This window comes from Solenopsis invicta, chromosome 8 (assembly GCF_016802725.1).
Source record: "Solenopsis invicta isolate M01_SB chromosome 8, UNIL_Sinv_3.0, whole genome shotgun sequence".
Taxonomy (NCBI): domain Eukaryota; kingdom Metazoa; phylum Arthropoda; class Insecta; order Hymenoptera; family Formicidae; genus Solenopsis; species Solenopsis invicta.
This window is the reverse complement of record NC_052671.1, coordinates 3,864,535-3,881,425: the sequence shown is the minus strand read 5'-3', so window position 1 is coordinate 3,881,425 and position 16,891 is coordinate 3,864,535. Positions and strand designations below refer to the sequence as shown.

Here is a 16,891-nt window from a genome sequence, read left to right as displayed (position 1 = left end):
GAAACTCGAGCGTATCGCTCGCTAGTCGCGTCGCCGATCGCAAAAGAAAAGAAGTAACGTTCTGCACGAGCGAGTGCCATCGGCCGGAACAACCGTCCGCGAGAGCGTGTCGTAAGAACGATCGACCCCGATCGAGATTCGATCGGCGGTCCTAAACCAATGATGATGATAATAATAATAATAATAGTATATCGAGCACACTATGAATCCGCCGGCATGGGACAGAAGTTGTATTATGTTGAGCACGACAAATTGAGCGTATATATCGAGCATCGAGCACAAAATAAATGTAGTGTAGGGAAAGGTGATGTACTTTTGAACAATTTTGCATTTTTCATTTTAGTGTAAAAATTTAAAAACAATTCTAAAATATTTTTTTCAAATATTAACATTTATATATATATTTTTCATGGATTTTAATTTTTATTTGTTATTTTTTCTACACTTTTTTTAATATTAGAAAAAATAAATTCTGGTTGAAAATACAATATTTATGATGGATTTTTGATCAAAATGTATAGAAAAGGTGCGTATAAAAAAAACTACATTGCATAAAGTTTTATATAAAATAGATAAAATTAACTTGAACAAATTAAAATAATTTAAAGACAATTCCATATTACACATTTAATCTTAATGAAAATAAAATTTTTCCTTATAATACAATATTTTCTTCTTTCAAATTTTACCTTTACCTTTATTTTTACGTTTTTTCAAAATACAATATCTGTTGCTAATTAAAAGTACATTTGTTCATTTTTTATTTATTGTTAATTTTATAAATTGTAGGTTAAGACTAACAACATTGAATTTTAAACAATTTTTTCTAGAAAACTGTTTAACAATATAAACAATTCGATTATAATATAAAATATATGTATGTGCAGCACTTTATAAAATTAAAAAAATTAAATTGTTAAAACTATTTCATACATATTCAAGCAAATAATTTTTCATAGCAACATATTTTTTTATTAAAATTGTTATAAAGCATTTTTGATAGTCAAGCTGCAAACTATATATTTTTACTTTTACTCTTTGCAAATATCTAATAGATAATTTCACGGGATAGCATAATACAATGGACCAAAGAAACACCACCTTTTTCTATGCGTTCCACCTAGTTTTTATCAATTATGACTGGAATGACGTCAATGCAATCGTTCGTTTTCCTTTTTCTCTCGTTCTATTTTCGATTCGTTAATTGCGATACTTGAAGTCTCACTTGTTCGAACTATCCATCGCGAGATTATTCCGGCGCGTATTTGCGCCTCCGTTTAATGAAAAGAGGAGATTGCTAGTGGAAGAGTCAGTCATGCACGCGGGCCAGCTTCCGGACGTGAAGCTTCAGAAAATATGTAACAGTGGACCCATTCAAACGATCCGTTGCGATCATGTATGGCACTTGATTACCCGCATCATCTCGCGATATATTCGACGATACGTTCGTCGTAAAATCTCGTTTACTCACAAAATATTTTTAAAATTAATCGCCAACAATGCTACAAGAAATAATTCCAAGTCTAAAAGAATTCATTAATAAATTATATCAACGATAATAAAATCTTCTCCCTTCATGAATTTCCTGTTATTATTAATGAGCGCGAGTTTACCAATTAAAATAAAATTCAGATAAGCAGATTTAACATTTAATCTATTTTTTTTTTAAATAAATTGTTACATTAAATAATTATTGTTGTAATGTAAATTATGATATTGTGTTGTGTAGTTAATTGTATCGTATTATCGACGTAATGCATAAATAATTGTTACACACACGTTAGAATTTTTGTCACTGTGGTATGGCGTTGTTAGATTACGTTATTCCATCGCAGACAGGCATGCGGCCTCGGTTCGATATATTCTGCTGGGTGTCGGGTGCCGATCCCGAAGCACGTGACGGAAAACACATTCGTCACATTATTGAACGGCCAATGAACGCCGGCAGACACTATATGTGCGTGTAAGAGACAAGAATCGATCTTACGCGCGACTCGAAGCAGAGAAAGATGAAGCGAGTCAGTCGAGACTCCTATTAAATCATCATCTGATGCGCGACAGGCATTGTTTACTGCTCGAGCAGCGTTTCGCTTTAGAAAATAGATTCGGAGCGCGACGTCATGATGCCTGTCTCGAATGAAGTGTGAAAGAACGTGTATCTAAATCTGAATCTTGATGCCTTTCAATTTTCTTATCTTTTAACACCGTAACGTGTCTCATTTGTACATTTATAATAAATAAATATATATGTACCGTAAAAAACTTATTACATAATCATTAAAAAAAAACCCGTAAATTTATTTAAAAATTTATTTAAAAACGATATGCGTAAAATTGAATCAAAATAATTGAAGCTATAGAAGAATAATTGCAATAATGCTCGACTTGCCTTGATTACAAGAGGATTATTTTTTTTTACCATATATATAGATATCACATGGCTGAGATTACTCATCTTTGTCATTGACCGAAGAAGCGATTCAGTCTAGTAGGCGTATCCGTAAATAATCCCATTATTCCATCTCTCACTGTCTCTCAGTTGAATAAGAACCGTACGGACACTCTAATTGAACAGAATGAATTACGGGGATGTCGGTAGTTATTCCATCGAACCAACTAGCCGTACGGTCGACTTTTCGCACATCGTTCCCCTCCCCCATTGCGGTCAACGAAACCGTATACTCTGCGTACGTACGCTCTCATTTGCGAGATAAACGACGAAGGCTGAATTTACCATCTCTATAGAAGAGAGTTAAACGCAATATTTTTTACACGAAACAAGCGCATTCAATAAAGATAATAAAATATTAATTAGAGGAAAAGGTGGTAATATGACACCATTTACATTTTATTCAATAACTTTGCTAATAATCAACATTTTATATCGAAACTTGAACAATTTGTCAAAGTTTTATTTACTAGAAACTCTAAACTCAAAATTATGATATTACTTAGGATTTATAAAAATATAACAATGAATAATGGGTGCAAGAGGTGATAATGTGGCCACCCTAAAAATAAATTTAAAAAATTGGTTTTGTCTTCCGTTAATTTAATCTTATCGTAACTTTTAACTATAGTTAACTTTTCATTCATGTAACTTTAAACGTAGCTAAATTAATTTTATAAGAATACAAGCCTTCAGCTTAATTTGGTTAAAAAAAAAAAAAAATATATATATATATATATATATATATATATTAAATTACTTAATCTTGTGAATGATACAGCAGCTAAATAATAACATAATACATAATATCTTTTTCAGTAAGTAATTCATTAATTTAGATTAAACGTAATGGTTAATAAAATCGCAATGCAAGTTTTTAGTTTCCATTGTTTCTTCTCGCATGACCACTTTCCGAGTACATTATTCGCAAAACTAGCGAGAGGAGGAACGTGACATAATGGAGCTCGCGAGCCGATACGAGCAGGTGATTCAATTTTACTGTGGAACACCGCGATAGACCGGCCGTTAGCGTTTACGCCCCTCGATAGATAGTTATAACGTTTAATCAATCGTGACATAATGAGACCTCCATGAAGAATTCCGATGATGCTCGATCGGCATATCGTGCCACCTGCGTTCCACTATTTGTGTATGTGTGTGTATATGTGTATGTGGGTAGTGTACGCGTCTTGCTATTATTTCATAAAAGCGTTTGCCGACGTCGACCTCGACCCTTATTTTTTCTGACAAGCCTCTATCGGCGCAACCGATACTAAAACGCGAATGTCTACCTTGCAACGTACGCCAACCGAACACTAAAGCGATACATTATTTTAGCGTACTTAAAAAATAAAGATCCTTAATGATACCGTCCACCAATCAGGCATCAGTAATTACGAGTGTTTACGCGGACAAGTTAATGCATTTAAAAGCATTGCGTACGTAAGAGACGTTGGCGAGGAAGCGGATCTTTTTATGTAGGCGAACTCCGGCGTATTTTCGCGAGCGAAACGTTATCGTCATTCAGGCAGTCCCTTATCGGAGTACGCGAGAGTTTTAAAAGAAACATTAAATTGAGCAATAAAACGGAAGAAATATGCGAGTGGAAAGGATTACGTGGGCGCAGCGGCTATAAAACGCACAAAAAGAACTTAAAAAGAATGGAAGAGACCAAATAAGCATTTTGATCTTGTTAATGCCTCCACATAACGTTCTTTATCGTTTTTCTCTATTTTGGTTTAGAGTGTGGGTAAATACGCGTCAAGAGACGTGCGAAGAGTGTAATTTATTTCGAGTTCTCATAACATCCCCTTCAAGAAGAAATTCATAATCGTAAGATGTGGGTCAATTGTTCCAAGTATTTCTTGAGACATTAGGCGCAAGAAGGAACACATTAACGAGGGTGCGGTCTGTTTGATCTCATCGTCGTCTATGCTCACTCACGTTGTCCAGCACGGGGAAAATTTCCGTCTGCGCGCCGTACGATCCGTAGATATCGCATCGCCTTCGTCCTCGAAGCTAACGTTTCGTTCTTCGTAAACGAAAGGCACGGCGTATATTCCGCGAGTGTCGCGTTTTCGACGTACGTTAAAATAGTCCGTAAAAAGAGAAAAAGGCTATATGTGCCAAGGGCAATGTCGAAAAATCTGCTGCGCTATTTTTAAGAGCATTAAGATAAAAGGCGGACCTGAAGGCTTCTCTTAAAACGTATACGAAAACACATTTCTGGTTCGTTATGCAAATGAAATTCGTGCTTGCGGTGTCACGTATTTTAATGTATCGTTAAGTACAAACTGGAGATGTGTCTCGCATATCATAACAAGTCAAGAATCATGTCTTTTACACGTACACGTACACTGAAAAAAAGTTCAAGAGAATTGATTTATTCTAACATCATTCCGTTGATTTAAAAAAAACATTTTATACTGTTAATATTTATTTAAATCAAGGAAATGATGTTAAAATAAATATATTTACTTGAACATAAAAAATTTTTTTTAGGATGTACATTACAAAACACTAAAATATTAATTAGTGACGCATCAAATTTAATTTACAAATGTTATTTAATGAATATAAAAGACATGATTATACATACATATTCATCAGATATCATTTATAAATTAATCTTCCCGTCTTCCCAATTAATATTTAGTGTTTTTTTTAATTCGTTGATGATCAAAGATTCGTACGCTGAAAAAGGAGATTCACAATAGCTACCAAATGCTGAATGGATCCATGTCAATTAATATTTGCTTTACGTAACAAGAAATAATTTTACTTTCCAAAATATTATATTTACTAAGTATAACTAAATTTAACAATTTACTAAATATTTAGAAAAGTAAAATTACTTTCGGTTACATTAAGCAAAGATTCAATTGGCTTTATTTCATTCAACATCTAGTAGCTATCACCAAACGCTTTTTTTTCAGTGTATCGCCGTAAATTCGCGTTAATCATCATGAATTCGTCGTCGTCGACTCATTGACTTATAAGGCTCATCCTTCGTGGCGTTAAACCGCAATAATGAAGTCACTCGGTCAAGGTTTCGGAGCGGGCTTTCGTCGACGCTGCTAAAGCAGCCGTCGCCAACGCGCCTCGTTTCCTCGTCCACGCGGCGCGTGTCGAGCCATTCCGGGCTCTCATCGCCGCATCTCGAGTGTTTTCAGTCAGGCGGAATTTGTTGCTCGGCTCTCGGCACGCGCAGACGGATCCCTCGTGCTCGAATTATTCGGAAGAACAAACTATCGCGCCTCTATCGCGCATGATTCACTCGCACGGTTACGAAACCAGCACGTACGTACATACGTCGGATTGTGAGGTCACGCGCTCCCGGAGGAAACATTCATCATATCCAAGCGAAAAATTCTCAGTTACATATGCGACACGCAATGTCAGCCTAACCCTGAAACGCGTAAAATGTCAGACAATTTTCTAAACAAATTGGAATAGCAGTGAATTGAAATTTTCCTACTCTCGGAGTAGGAAAATTTCAATTCACCGTACAATAAAATTTATTACACGCTGAATTATATCACGAGACTTTTCTATGTGACAATAAAGTGAAATTCTACATTGAAAAAAAGTTTCTTTCATTCAAATCATTTCTTTGATTTAAATAAATATTAGTTAGTGTAGAATGATTTAATTTTAAACTTGGGAAATATATTTTTAATCAAGAAAGTAAATGTTCCTATTTATTTAAAGAGAAAAGAATTTTTTTAATGTACATAACAATGAAAAAAGTATTCGATGTTTAACGCCTAAACATTGATCGCGATCATTTGCACCGAAAAAAATTTTGGCGGGGTTTAAAGATATATAATTATTTATTCAGAACATTCGTCATTTCCTCCATAATCGGTTACTTCGTCAAGACAGAAGAATGTCATAAAATTCTCCTTATGAGTCACGATATTAATATTCAAGCAACGTCATCGTTTTAAATACAATTATGCGTTATTTGTATTTAACATACAAAATATGATTCTTATTTGAAGACAAAATTTGTAATCTTCTCACGTCTCAATTATTTAAGTTCACAAAATTCTCTGGCACATGTTCGGAACGCGTTTCTAAAAATGTTTGCTAAAGATGTTCGTGTTTTTGTCCATCTAACTTTATCATTCATTAGACGAAAGAAAAGGCTAGAATGAAAAAAAAACACGCGCTAACATCTTTAGTTCTCTATATTTCTATCGCTAGCCCTTCTCAATCTCTTTTTATCGAATTTTTAAAGTAAAAAAAGAAGTCTTTCAGCATCACGTCATTCTAAATGACATAAATATTATATCTGCAACATGGGACGTCTTTTATGTGCGATTCATTTGTTTTCCTTTCCTCGGCAATAGTAATTAATAAACCTATTAAACGTGCAAGTGTCTCTGACAGAAGATTAATGGATAAAATGTATGTAACTTATGTCTAAAACGAAATAGACTTTATGGTTTTCTTATTGGCAGCTGTTCCGAAGATAAAAGGGTGTATTCGATGTAATAGTCCAGGCTATTTCCTTTCAATTGACGATTAACGTGTATTGAAAGAGACGCGTTTGTTCGTAGTTCGCTCGTAATAAAAGTGACACAGTTGATTCTTAACGTCATCTTCAATTAACATGATCGACGCTAACCAATCGAATAGAGACCTCTCGCTCGAGCCTTAGTATAGCGAGTAACATCTGTACGAGCGAATACTATTAGCATATCTTCTTAACGGCAGCGAAATTATCGACGGAATTCAATGTCAATTATCGTCTTGTAAGAACGTCCGAACGAATTGGACTTTGGAAGATCAAGGATCAAGTCGAAGGTTATCGCGTTAAAAAAAAAAAATTCTAGTAGAATACAAATAGAGAGAGCCTCGTTCTAGCCCGTTCAAAATATTGTATGAGAAAATGTTGCCAGAAATGCAAGACGCGAGTGCACTTGATATTTCTCGAAATATGATTTTATAATTTTGTAAAATATTTCTGTAAAGCGTAAAATACAAGAATGAAACGTATAACGGTACACAGACGTTTCGACATAATATGGAGTCATTTTCAATGTTATTTACGAGTTATTAACTTTGAAAAGACAGTTAAATCGTATCGCAACGCAAAACTATCTGGTTCGAACATATTTTCATCGGAAAGGCTCGTAGTTGAAATATGCTTTTAGTTCAATTTTCGTTGTAATTCTAGTCCATTGTTCGTCAATTTCACTTATTAGACAGAATTATTAAAGATGTCGGTGCCATGTGTCATTGTCAGATCGTTACTATGAAGGTGTTGTTTTCGGTATGTGGGATCGTGCTTTCGTATCCATCAATCATGTCCAAAAAGTTTGTTCCAAAAATATTTAAGTTAAGCTGTGTGACGATAAAGTGACGTCTGTCGAGGATTCGAATGTATTGCTGTCAAAGGTAAATTTAGAAAAATCTTAGTGTACTCATTAGCTAACGTAACAAATGAACATGAGATAAAGTTGTAAATAACGCAAATACGGAAAAATTTAAAATAGTGATTGTTAACGTGCATATCGAACATTGGCCTATATATGTTTCGATATAGTTATTTCGAATAAGAGTTTTTTATATAAATCTAGAAAAAAAATCAATAAATAAAAATGGAGAATCACGCAACTCATCTAAATATTTTCAAAGAACATAGAGTATTTCCAAAGATTGGTAGTGTAATCCTCTTAAGTTCCTTCCGAGAAGGAATAAAATCCATCGATCCAATATCACGTGCAAACAAAATTAAATCACTCCCTAATCTACGGCATATCCGTCACATCCCTCCTCCCTCCATTCTCATTTATAATCGAGACGATACGTCGTACGTGCGCGAACAATACGTGATTTCATTCATAAAAGTCATAAATCTCAGCAGTCGACAAATGTTTCTTCTTTTCAGGCTGTTATTAAGAATCTTGTTTTAAATAAAAAAAATATACGCCAGCGGGCGATAGCCTCTCCTTCGGATTCGTAAATTTTATCGAATGTAAATTAGAAAATCTAAAGAGCCCGATTGTAGAGAGGTCGTGATGTCTCGCACGCGTTTTGCACGACTGGTACGAAGTACCGTAACAGGCAACCTCGTCTCCAAACGGCGAAGCGGTCCAGGTGCCACCACAATGCACATCTCGAAGAGTGTTCACCATCTGGTCTAGTCGCTCGAGTAATATCTGCCCTAAACAGAGCTAAATCGACCAAAAGTTGTATTTTCCTTCTGAACGCTTTTCCGCTGTTCCTATAAAATATCGTATTTCGAGAGGCATTCGAGTTGCTTACGGCAGGACGTTATAAAATTGCCTTAGTTGAATGTTCGACGCTACAAGTACACTGAAAAAAAATTTGGTAGTAATAATGAAGCCTAGGTAATACAATAGTTATCAAGCTTTGGTGAAATAGTTTTAATTAAATATTTAATTAATACGGTCAAATATTTAGTGATATTTAATATCCGTTTAGTAACCAGTTACTATTATTATATTTGTTTACTATTAATACGTTTACTATTAATAAATATTATTAAATATTCAGTTATATTAATCAAATAATTATTTGAAATTATCACTTAATTATTATTACACCAAGAGAAAAAATATCTTACAACAAAATAGTTTTACTCAATAAAAAAAAATTATTTACTCGGTGGGTCCTAATAATTTATTTACTTGCAGTCAAATTAAAAATAAAATGAGAAAATAATTTTTATTCAAGTGATTTTTTCTTGCATTTCTAGAAAATATTTATTGTTACACTATTTTTATATTCAAGATAATCAGATTTTTTTAATCTAAAAAAATAATTTAATTATGTTTAATATTATTTGTTTGTAAAATTATTGTTTAAATACAAACTTATATACTTAAAAAGTATTGGTCTATTTAATTAAAAATAAATATTTTTACTTAAGCAGAACAACCAAGTACTTGCATCATAAAAATATATGGTTTTAAAAAATGTACTGTTTTTCATAAAAAAAAAATTTTGCTCTCAATGTACCAAAAATTGTTTTCCAGTGTATCACGTTGTGAAAGACTTTTTATTGAAAGAAACCTCTATAAAGAGGTTTACAGAGATCTCGTTTAATAAAATGCAGATTGTTTTGTAGCGTGTAACAACATAGTAGCCATTTTTGTAAAAAGAAAAACGTTTAGCTCCCGTTGCGAATCACGTAAGGTAGCCAGCGTCATATGAAATTACGGTAATCCGACGCTGTACACGTAATCCGAGCAGATAATTCGACTTAACAGCTTCGTGGTGAGTCGACCTTCCGGTTTAACCTTCGCCTGCTTGGTCGCTTCGATGACGAAGAAAATGCATATGGAAATCCGCGCGCGGAACTTCGCCTTCTCTTCCTTCTCTCTCTTTCTTCCTTCTCCTCGCATGCTTTTCACCTGACAACGAGGCATCGTGAAAGATTCATCGAAGAACTTGCTGCCCGTAAACAGAACAATGAAAAAAAAAAAAAATCCACAAATCCGCAAATTTATCGAAGAAATTGCTGTTAAAATTTGAAAAAAATTTGAAGCAACGGTAATCTAATTCCGTTTAATTTTTTCACATTAAAACGCCGATTTTGTCTTTAATTAAACGATTGCGTCTACGCGAATTCAGAGTCGTGGAATTCGCGCTGACGAAAAGGAGAGACCTGCGCGCGAATGGCATTGCCGGGGCTTCGGCTTCGGCTTCGCGGAAGAGCCGTAAGAAGAATGCACTCTTGTCGTCGAGTTACTAACGTACGGTACATCGGGCTCGGGTATCTCTCTCGTCGACTTTTTTTCACCGTTCGTGACGCCATGAAACCACGTGTCTCACCGGCGAGCGTCAATTACACGAGGCTGATTTCGAGCACCGCGCGAACGAGAACGCTCGCCGCCCTCCCAATCAGACTCGGAATTTCAATTATCTTCTACAGCGCGCGATCTAATCCTCGACGGAAAATTGCATGATTATGGTACGATAATTGAATGAGGGCACAACTATAATTAAGACTCTAAATATATCCAAAGTCTCGAGGGACGAGATAACATTTCGCGAAACGGGAAACCTCGATATTTCGTAACGTGCCAATGAATGTTGCGTAACGCGAAATATGATCGAGCCACTCCGAAGGCGTTTACGCAATGTGTTTACGCATTGTAACGTAGAATTTATGGAATGGACAAATCGGAATGATGAAGCGGCTAAAAAAGGACAGACGGCTCGAGATCTGGGTCCGTAGGCGCGTCACCGGCGTGTAACGTTATTGTTACTATTGACTTTATCTGAGCACTTTTTTTAAATAAGAAATAGAGCACATACGTCATGATTTAATTTTACGATCGATAAACGTTCTCTCCGATGTAAGTTCAACGCACCGAGACATTGTCGATACGTACAATGTTACATTCAATTTAATAACGATGAGTAACAAAACATTTTTTTGTCTTAAGGTTTAACAAGTCATTTCTTATGTATTTTTGTTAAATACAGATTTGGACGTGAAATGTCAGGATTTTAAAGAAATCTGCTATTAAAATTGCTAAAAATTGCAATTTTGACAATTTTTCGATAATTAACAACAAATCTGCAAAATTTGACTTTTTTCTGCCGTTTGAAAAAGAAAAATAGTTTCCTTTAGATCAGTATGCGAAAATGTTCTATCACATAAGGTTTTTAAAACCACCAAAATGCACGTTTTTACTATCTTTGGAAATTCGTAACTGGTAAAACCTTTTTAGAATTTGAGTTTAGATTCATGTTCAGCGGTCCTAGAAATATAAGTGTCGTATTTCGTGGAAGTTAGTCTTTTAGAATAAAACGTACCCTGTATGAGTTCATAGATTAACTAAGGTTCACTTTCAGTAAGATTAGATATAATTCTAAAACTACCCTTATTTGATTTATCTTTATCCAATAGCGGTAGATTTTTCGTTTCAAACTTAGCGGAAGAAACCTCGAGGCAAATTTCGTGTTGTTCAGTGTATCTAATTAATTTTTAATCTGCCAAATCGTTTTGCAACTCGTATCGTCATTACTTATATAAACATAATTTTATAGTTGTATAAAATTACTTCGGTACTGAACCACACATGGCATTTTCTCGCTTTCGAGCCATATGACATTTTCTGCTTTCGCTTCTTTTGCTACAGGCAAAGAGCAAGCGTCCTATACCTGAGCGTTCTATACTTCCTTCGCTCCACTTTCAGGACACTGTCCTTTTCGCCTTAAAATTATCTCGACCATTTCATCTATTACATTCATGATTTGATTTTCAAAAGAATATATATAAGCAAAAAACACATGCTTTTCTGTCAGAGAAATTCTCGAAACGATCCGAAATCGTAGACGCGCCTCCAAGATTAAAATGTAATTAATTAAATTATATGAAGACAATAACGACCGCGAGTAAATTCATTCAGATTCAAACATTCTACTTAAGACAAACAATATATACTATATGCATATAATTACGTTTTCAAGTAAAACACTACGTATAGCCGTTTCTTTTTTTATGTAGAAGAATGTAAATTTTATATCGATTTACGACGATGTTATTCCTTAAAACGAGTTCAACACGAATTCGTCGCGTTATTCCGTTATGTTTCCAAGTAATTGCTCTAGAGACTTATACAGTATCTACAGAGAATTTATCACCCAAACTATATCGATATAAATATATCGATATCAATCGAAACCGATTATCACGAGTTCATTTATCTTTCGCTTCTCAAACAGTGTTTCCACATAAAGATAGCATTACAAAAAGATCATCCGTCTTGCAAAAATCGAACGGTGCCTCCGATTTTAAGGTCGATCTCTCGATTTGTGTCGACACAAGGTTTCTTCCCTTCTTTTCATTGAATTTCTCTCAACATCGCCTGACCCTTTAAATCCTGCGAGCCTCTTTCTACAATGTCCCGCACACTCTGCTGAATACACTATTCAAGTACGCGTGTGACCCATTGCGACACGTCGTCGGTTTGCGGCTACGTGCACTCCGAGACACCCGGTGTATTTACATAAGGCTCAGCCACACGTAGGCCGGTAATACGCGTCGGTCCGGTTCGGAATCGTCGAGTGGCGAGATGCGACGAGAACCTGCACGGCCACGCTAACCTGTTGGGTCCGGCGACGGTGCGGTGGGGTAAAAAAAAAAAAAAAAGGTAAGAGGACCAGTCAACAAAAGATATGGCTGCCGGATTTTTCTACCTGGCCTCTGCGCCCCCGGCCTGGCCCCCGCAACCGATCCTCGATGCTCCTTTTCCCTTAAAAAGTGGTTTATTTCCCCGGCGTTTTCAAACTATGAATAATTATCAGAATCGAATAATAATACTGTTACCGTAAACCGGACAGAGTCGGTTTAACTGACGTTGCTAGAACGAGATTTAATTTAATTACCGAAAATCAAAAATAATTCATTGGATATAAAACACAATTAATTGGAAGTGTCTAATAAATTGATTTGCTTTGAGCGAGTCTCTTTTTTTTTTCTCTTAACGACGCCCATCCGCAATTTCATCCCTTGAGGGTCGCGACGATTTCGCGGAACCGCGATTGAATAATGTACTCGCACTCGTTACTTCACGTCATAACGTATTCATGAGTCATGGCATCATGTGAAGGAGAGCTGGGCGTTACTAGGATAAATATTTTACTTGGAGCTAGAGATGGAGAGACTGAATGGGTAAGGATAAGGGTAATTTTCTCTGTATGAACGACCGTCTTGCGCAAACGAAGAGAGAAAGAGAGTAAAAGGAAATCACTCTTCTAGTCAAAGCGAGATTTTTTCGAGAATACACGGAAGAAAGAGAATCGAATTAAAACTAATATATTCTCTTCAATAATCATTTCACGTGTAAGCAAGAAATTATATTGTTGCTTATATTGCATGACACAACGATAACGCTCAAAGGACGGTAAAAAATTTTTAAACATTTTTTCTCATCGATATAAACTGTAACCGTCGTCGAATTATATTGTTCGAAGAAATTCGGAGTTGATCTTGTCACCACCGCGTTTCTACGTTTATCAATTTAATTCGCCAAAGTCACAGTGCACCTAGCCGATACCCGGTGAACGAAAACGAGAATATCGAAACTCGCGTGAGATTATCATTATCGCAGAAGGGGTGGGCGTCACACTCGAGATACGACGAGTTATTCCTTATCGCGCGACCGTCAGGTAAACAGAACGCTGAAATTTTTCTCCCACCGGAAGCGTTTCCTCGCTACGTTGGTTCGGCAACTCTGTGTCATCGTTGCCTTCCCTAGGCAATGCGAAAATTTATTTCGCGGAAACGAGCAGACTATCGCAGACAACAGAGAGAAATCGCGTCCCCGTCCTTCTCCCTTCGTTTCTTTTGCTGGATTCGTTTCTCACGTTTGCGTGTATTTGTACAAAATGGTCTATTATAAACGGTGGTACAATGAAAAGGGGGCTGGATACTATGGAAAAAAAATTGAATACCAAATACTGATAAAAAAAAAAAAAAAAAATACGTTATGTATCGAGATATGTAGAAATAAATAAATAAAATTTATTAGTACAAGTTCTATGTCTTCAATTTCTTCACTTCTAGATAACTTTATCCGCGAGATAAAGTTATCTCAGAGAATATGGTAATTTCTAAAATTCTGTACATAGTTTTGAAAGCTTGAGAAGAAACCGGAGTTTTTCAATTTTCCACGAATTTTCTTGATTTCTTTTCCACAGGGGAAAAAAATTTATTGGAAAAATTTATCTACCAGATGCACTTTTCTAATAAATATTTGGACAAATTCATATGCAACCAAAAAAATTCGCGGAAAAATTAAAAAAAAAAACTATTTTTTTTCAAGTTTTTAAAACTATATTCTAATACAATTTATGTCGAAAGCTAGTAAAATAAAAAACAGCTATTCGTTAAATATGTGATCAGAGGTGTCAGTGAAGAATTTTACTCGATTGACAAATATTTTTATCTGGAAGATAGGGAAATGTGAAGAAATCGAGTATTAGTAAATTTTATGTGTTATCCTGGAAGTTTATAGCTATTTACATTTCCAAGAAAATCTTAATCCATGTACTTTTAATCTTAATCCATGTACTCGTCTTTTCTATCGGCTTTTCCGGTCTCATCAGCATTAACGGACCACCCAGTATACGGGTGAATATGGGAACCGGCTCGTTCAATCGATCGAATTGGCTAATTCGACGAGGATAAAACCGTCCAGGCATCGGCTTGGCTAATTACCCACATTGTGTAAAGGCGATGCAAGGGCGATCGATGTCTTCAGCCTCGTAAAATTAACCGGTTTACCAGAAAAATCGGCGGTCAAAGTCGTTAACGCATTTTTTAATTGATCATTATTTTTGCAAAGAGTTAAACGTGCAAGGTCTCTTTTTACCGATTACTTTCCGCTTAAAAAATGAAATTAGTAATTTAATTAAAACATTAAAGTAAAATGAATCCCTTCTTGTGCAAAGATCTCTGCGTAACTTTAGTTATTTTTTATATGAATTGAATTTTATATAAATTTATTATTTTATTATAAATTAATTCCAAATATAATATATTTAAGCAGAAAAAAGGAATATTTGTTTTAAGAAAGAAATCAATAATTAAATATTAAAATACAATTAATTTACCCTCTATCTCTCTCTTAGTACTTATTTGTACACATATTTACTTATTTCTTATCATATATTTACAGATTATAATATATGTTGGTATATAATACGGCTCCTAAATACGCTTGTAAATAAGAGCAATCTTAAATCGGATATAAACTTGCAATCATTTTACAATGATTGCATATTCAATTTCGATCTGTCGCAATAACAATGTGTATATGTACAAAATGCTATTATAAGCGGTGATATAGTCGGAAAAGAGGCTGGATACTATTGAAAAAAAATTGAATACCAAACTGAGAGAAAAATAAAAAAAAGTATATATATATTGAAATAAAAAAAAAAATTTATGTACAAGTTTTATACCGTGCTTATGTTGAATTTTTTCACTTTTAAATAAATTTATCTATGAGATAGTTCGCAGAGAATATAGTAATTTCTAGCAAAATTCTAGTACAATATTTGCCAAGTAATTTCGCCAAGAATTACGCGGCAAAGAAATTAATTAAACGGAATTAAAAAATTAAAGAATTAAAAGCTACAAAAATTTTACTTAATTTTAAAGAATCTTTTAAAAATAAATTTTCTTTATAATTTCATTAATTTTCAATTTTGGAACCAGGAATCATATTTCTCGTTTATAAATTTTCTTTCTCTTGTTGTATCTCTCTATGGTTTTTTTTCATAAGATATAATATATTATCTAAAGGAGCTTCGTGAATTTTCGACAGATCAGGTCTTTGGCCTCTCTCGCAAGACGCGACAGCGTCGCTATTGCTTTAAATTAACGAGCGTGTACGATACGTATGCGCGCCATTTTGCCGGTCACTTTAAAATTGCAGTCGTCGCCGCCGCGCTACTAGGTTCAAATTCCACCTGTCACGCATCGTTACGTACGTTCGACGTAAACGTTCGAGAGGAAGACCGAAGTCGAGCGGTCACATTTTAGAGAGAGAGAGAGAGAGACAGAAAGCCGAGGAAGACGACGAAAGAGCAGAAGAAAAAACCAAGAAAGAAAGAGAGAGAGAGAGAGAGAGAGAGAGAGAGAAAAAGAGGTGTAAGGGCGCTCACCGAGATCTTCCACGAGGCGCAGCATGACACCGCCGATGTGCAGCTCTCCCTTCACGCGTAAACTCCTCTCGACCTGCAGATCCGTCACGTAGACGCGCAGCACCCAGCTGCCGTCCACCTCGTGACCGTCGGAGTACATGCCGCACGCGATGATCTCTTCTCTTCTTCTATTTCTTTCTTTCTCTCCTCCTGTTTCCTTCTTCGCCGAACGGCGATGTCAACGCGCACGGCGGAGGAAGGAGGGAGGAGGGAACAGGGAAATCGGTGTCTCGATGAGAAGGTCCGGTTTCACGCACGAACGCACGAAGACACGCACGCACGCACGCACGCACGCACACCGTGGCGCGTTACGCGACCGTATCACCCGATCACGCGTGATCGTGATTCCTCGTACGAGAGCTGTCTCGCGCGATCGGTTGTTTAACGCCTGGCGAACATGTTACACGCGCGAGCGCCGTCCGCTCCGTTTTCTGCTCCGACCTGCGCCGAACGCAACGCACTACTGCCGCGCGACGAGCGCGACGACTAGTGGCTAGTGGTCCGTCTGTCTGCCTGCCTTCCCTTCACCGCCTCTCTGCTCCGGGCGGGCGCATATGCACACACGACGAATGCACACGCACGCTCGCGCAATCGCATGGAAAACGAGACACGGCGGAGGATATTCTAGCGGGGCTGCGCGCGCGAGACCCACCTCCACCACCTTCGTTCGCTCGGACCCGAGTGAAGTTGGGCGCAGGCCGCGCAGGAACGCGGCGGAGAAGGAGGCGTTCGCGAATCTTCGGC

General features: G+C 36.2%; 1 protein-coding gene across 1 annotated transcript in view; it reads right to left on the bottom strand.

Annotated features, from left to right (window-relative positions):
* The window catches only part of LOC105199627 (unc-112-related protein), a 51,815-nt gene extending 35,195 nt beyond the window's left edge, over positions 1 to 16,620 (bottom strand). The window contains exon 1 of the mRNA XM_026134595.2: positions 16,109 to 16,620. Within this exon, the coding sequence (XP_025990380.2) occupies positions 16,109 to 16,247 (139 nt within the window). The 5' untranslated portion in view covers positions 16,248 to 16,620. The remainder of the gene's footprint in view (positions 1 to 16,108) is intronic.
* Positions 16,621 to 16,891: the final 271 nt, after the last annotated feature.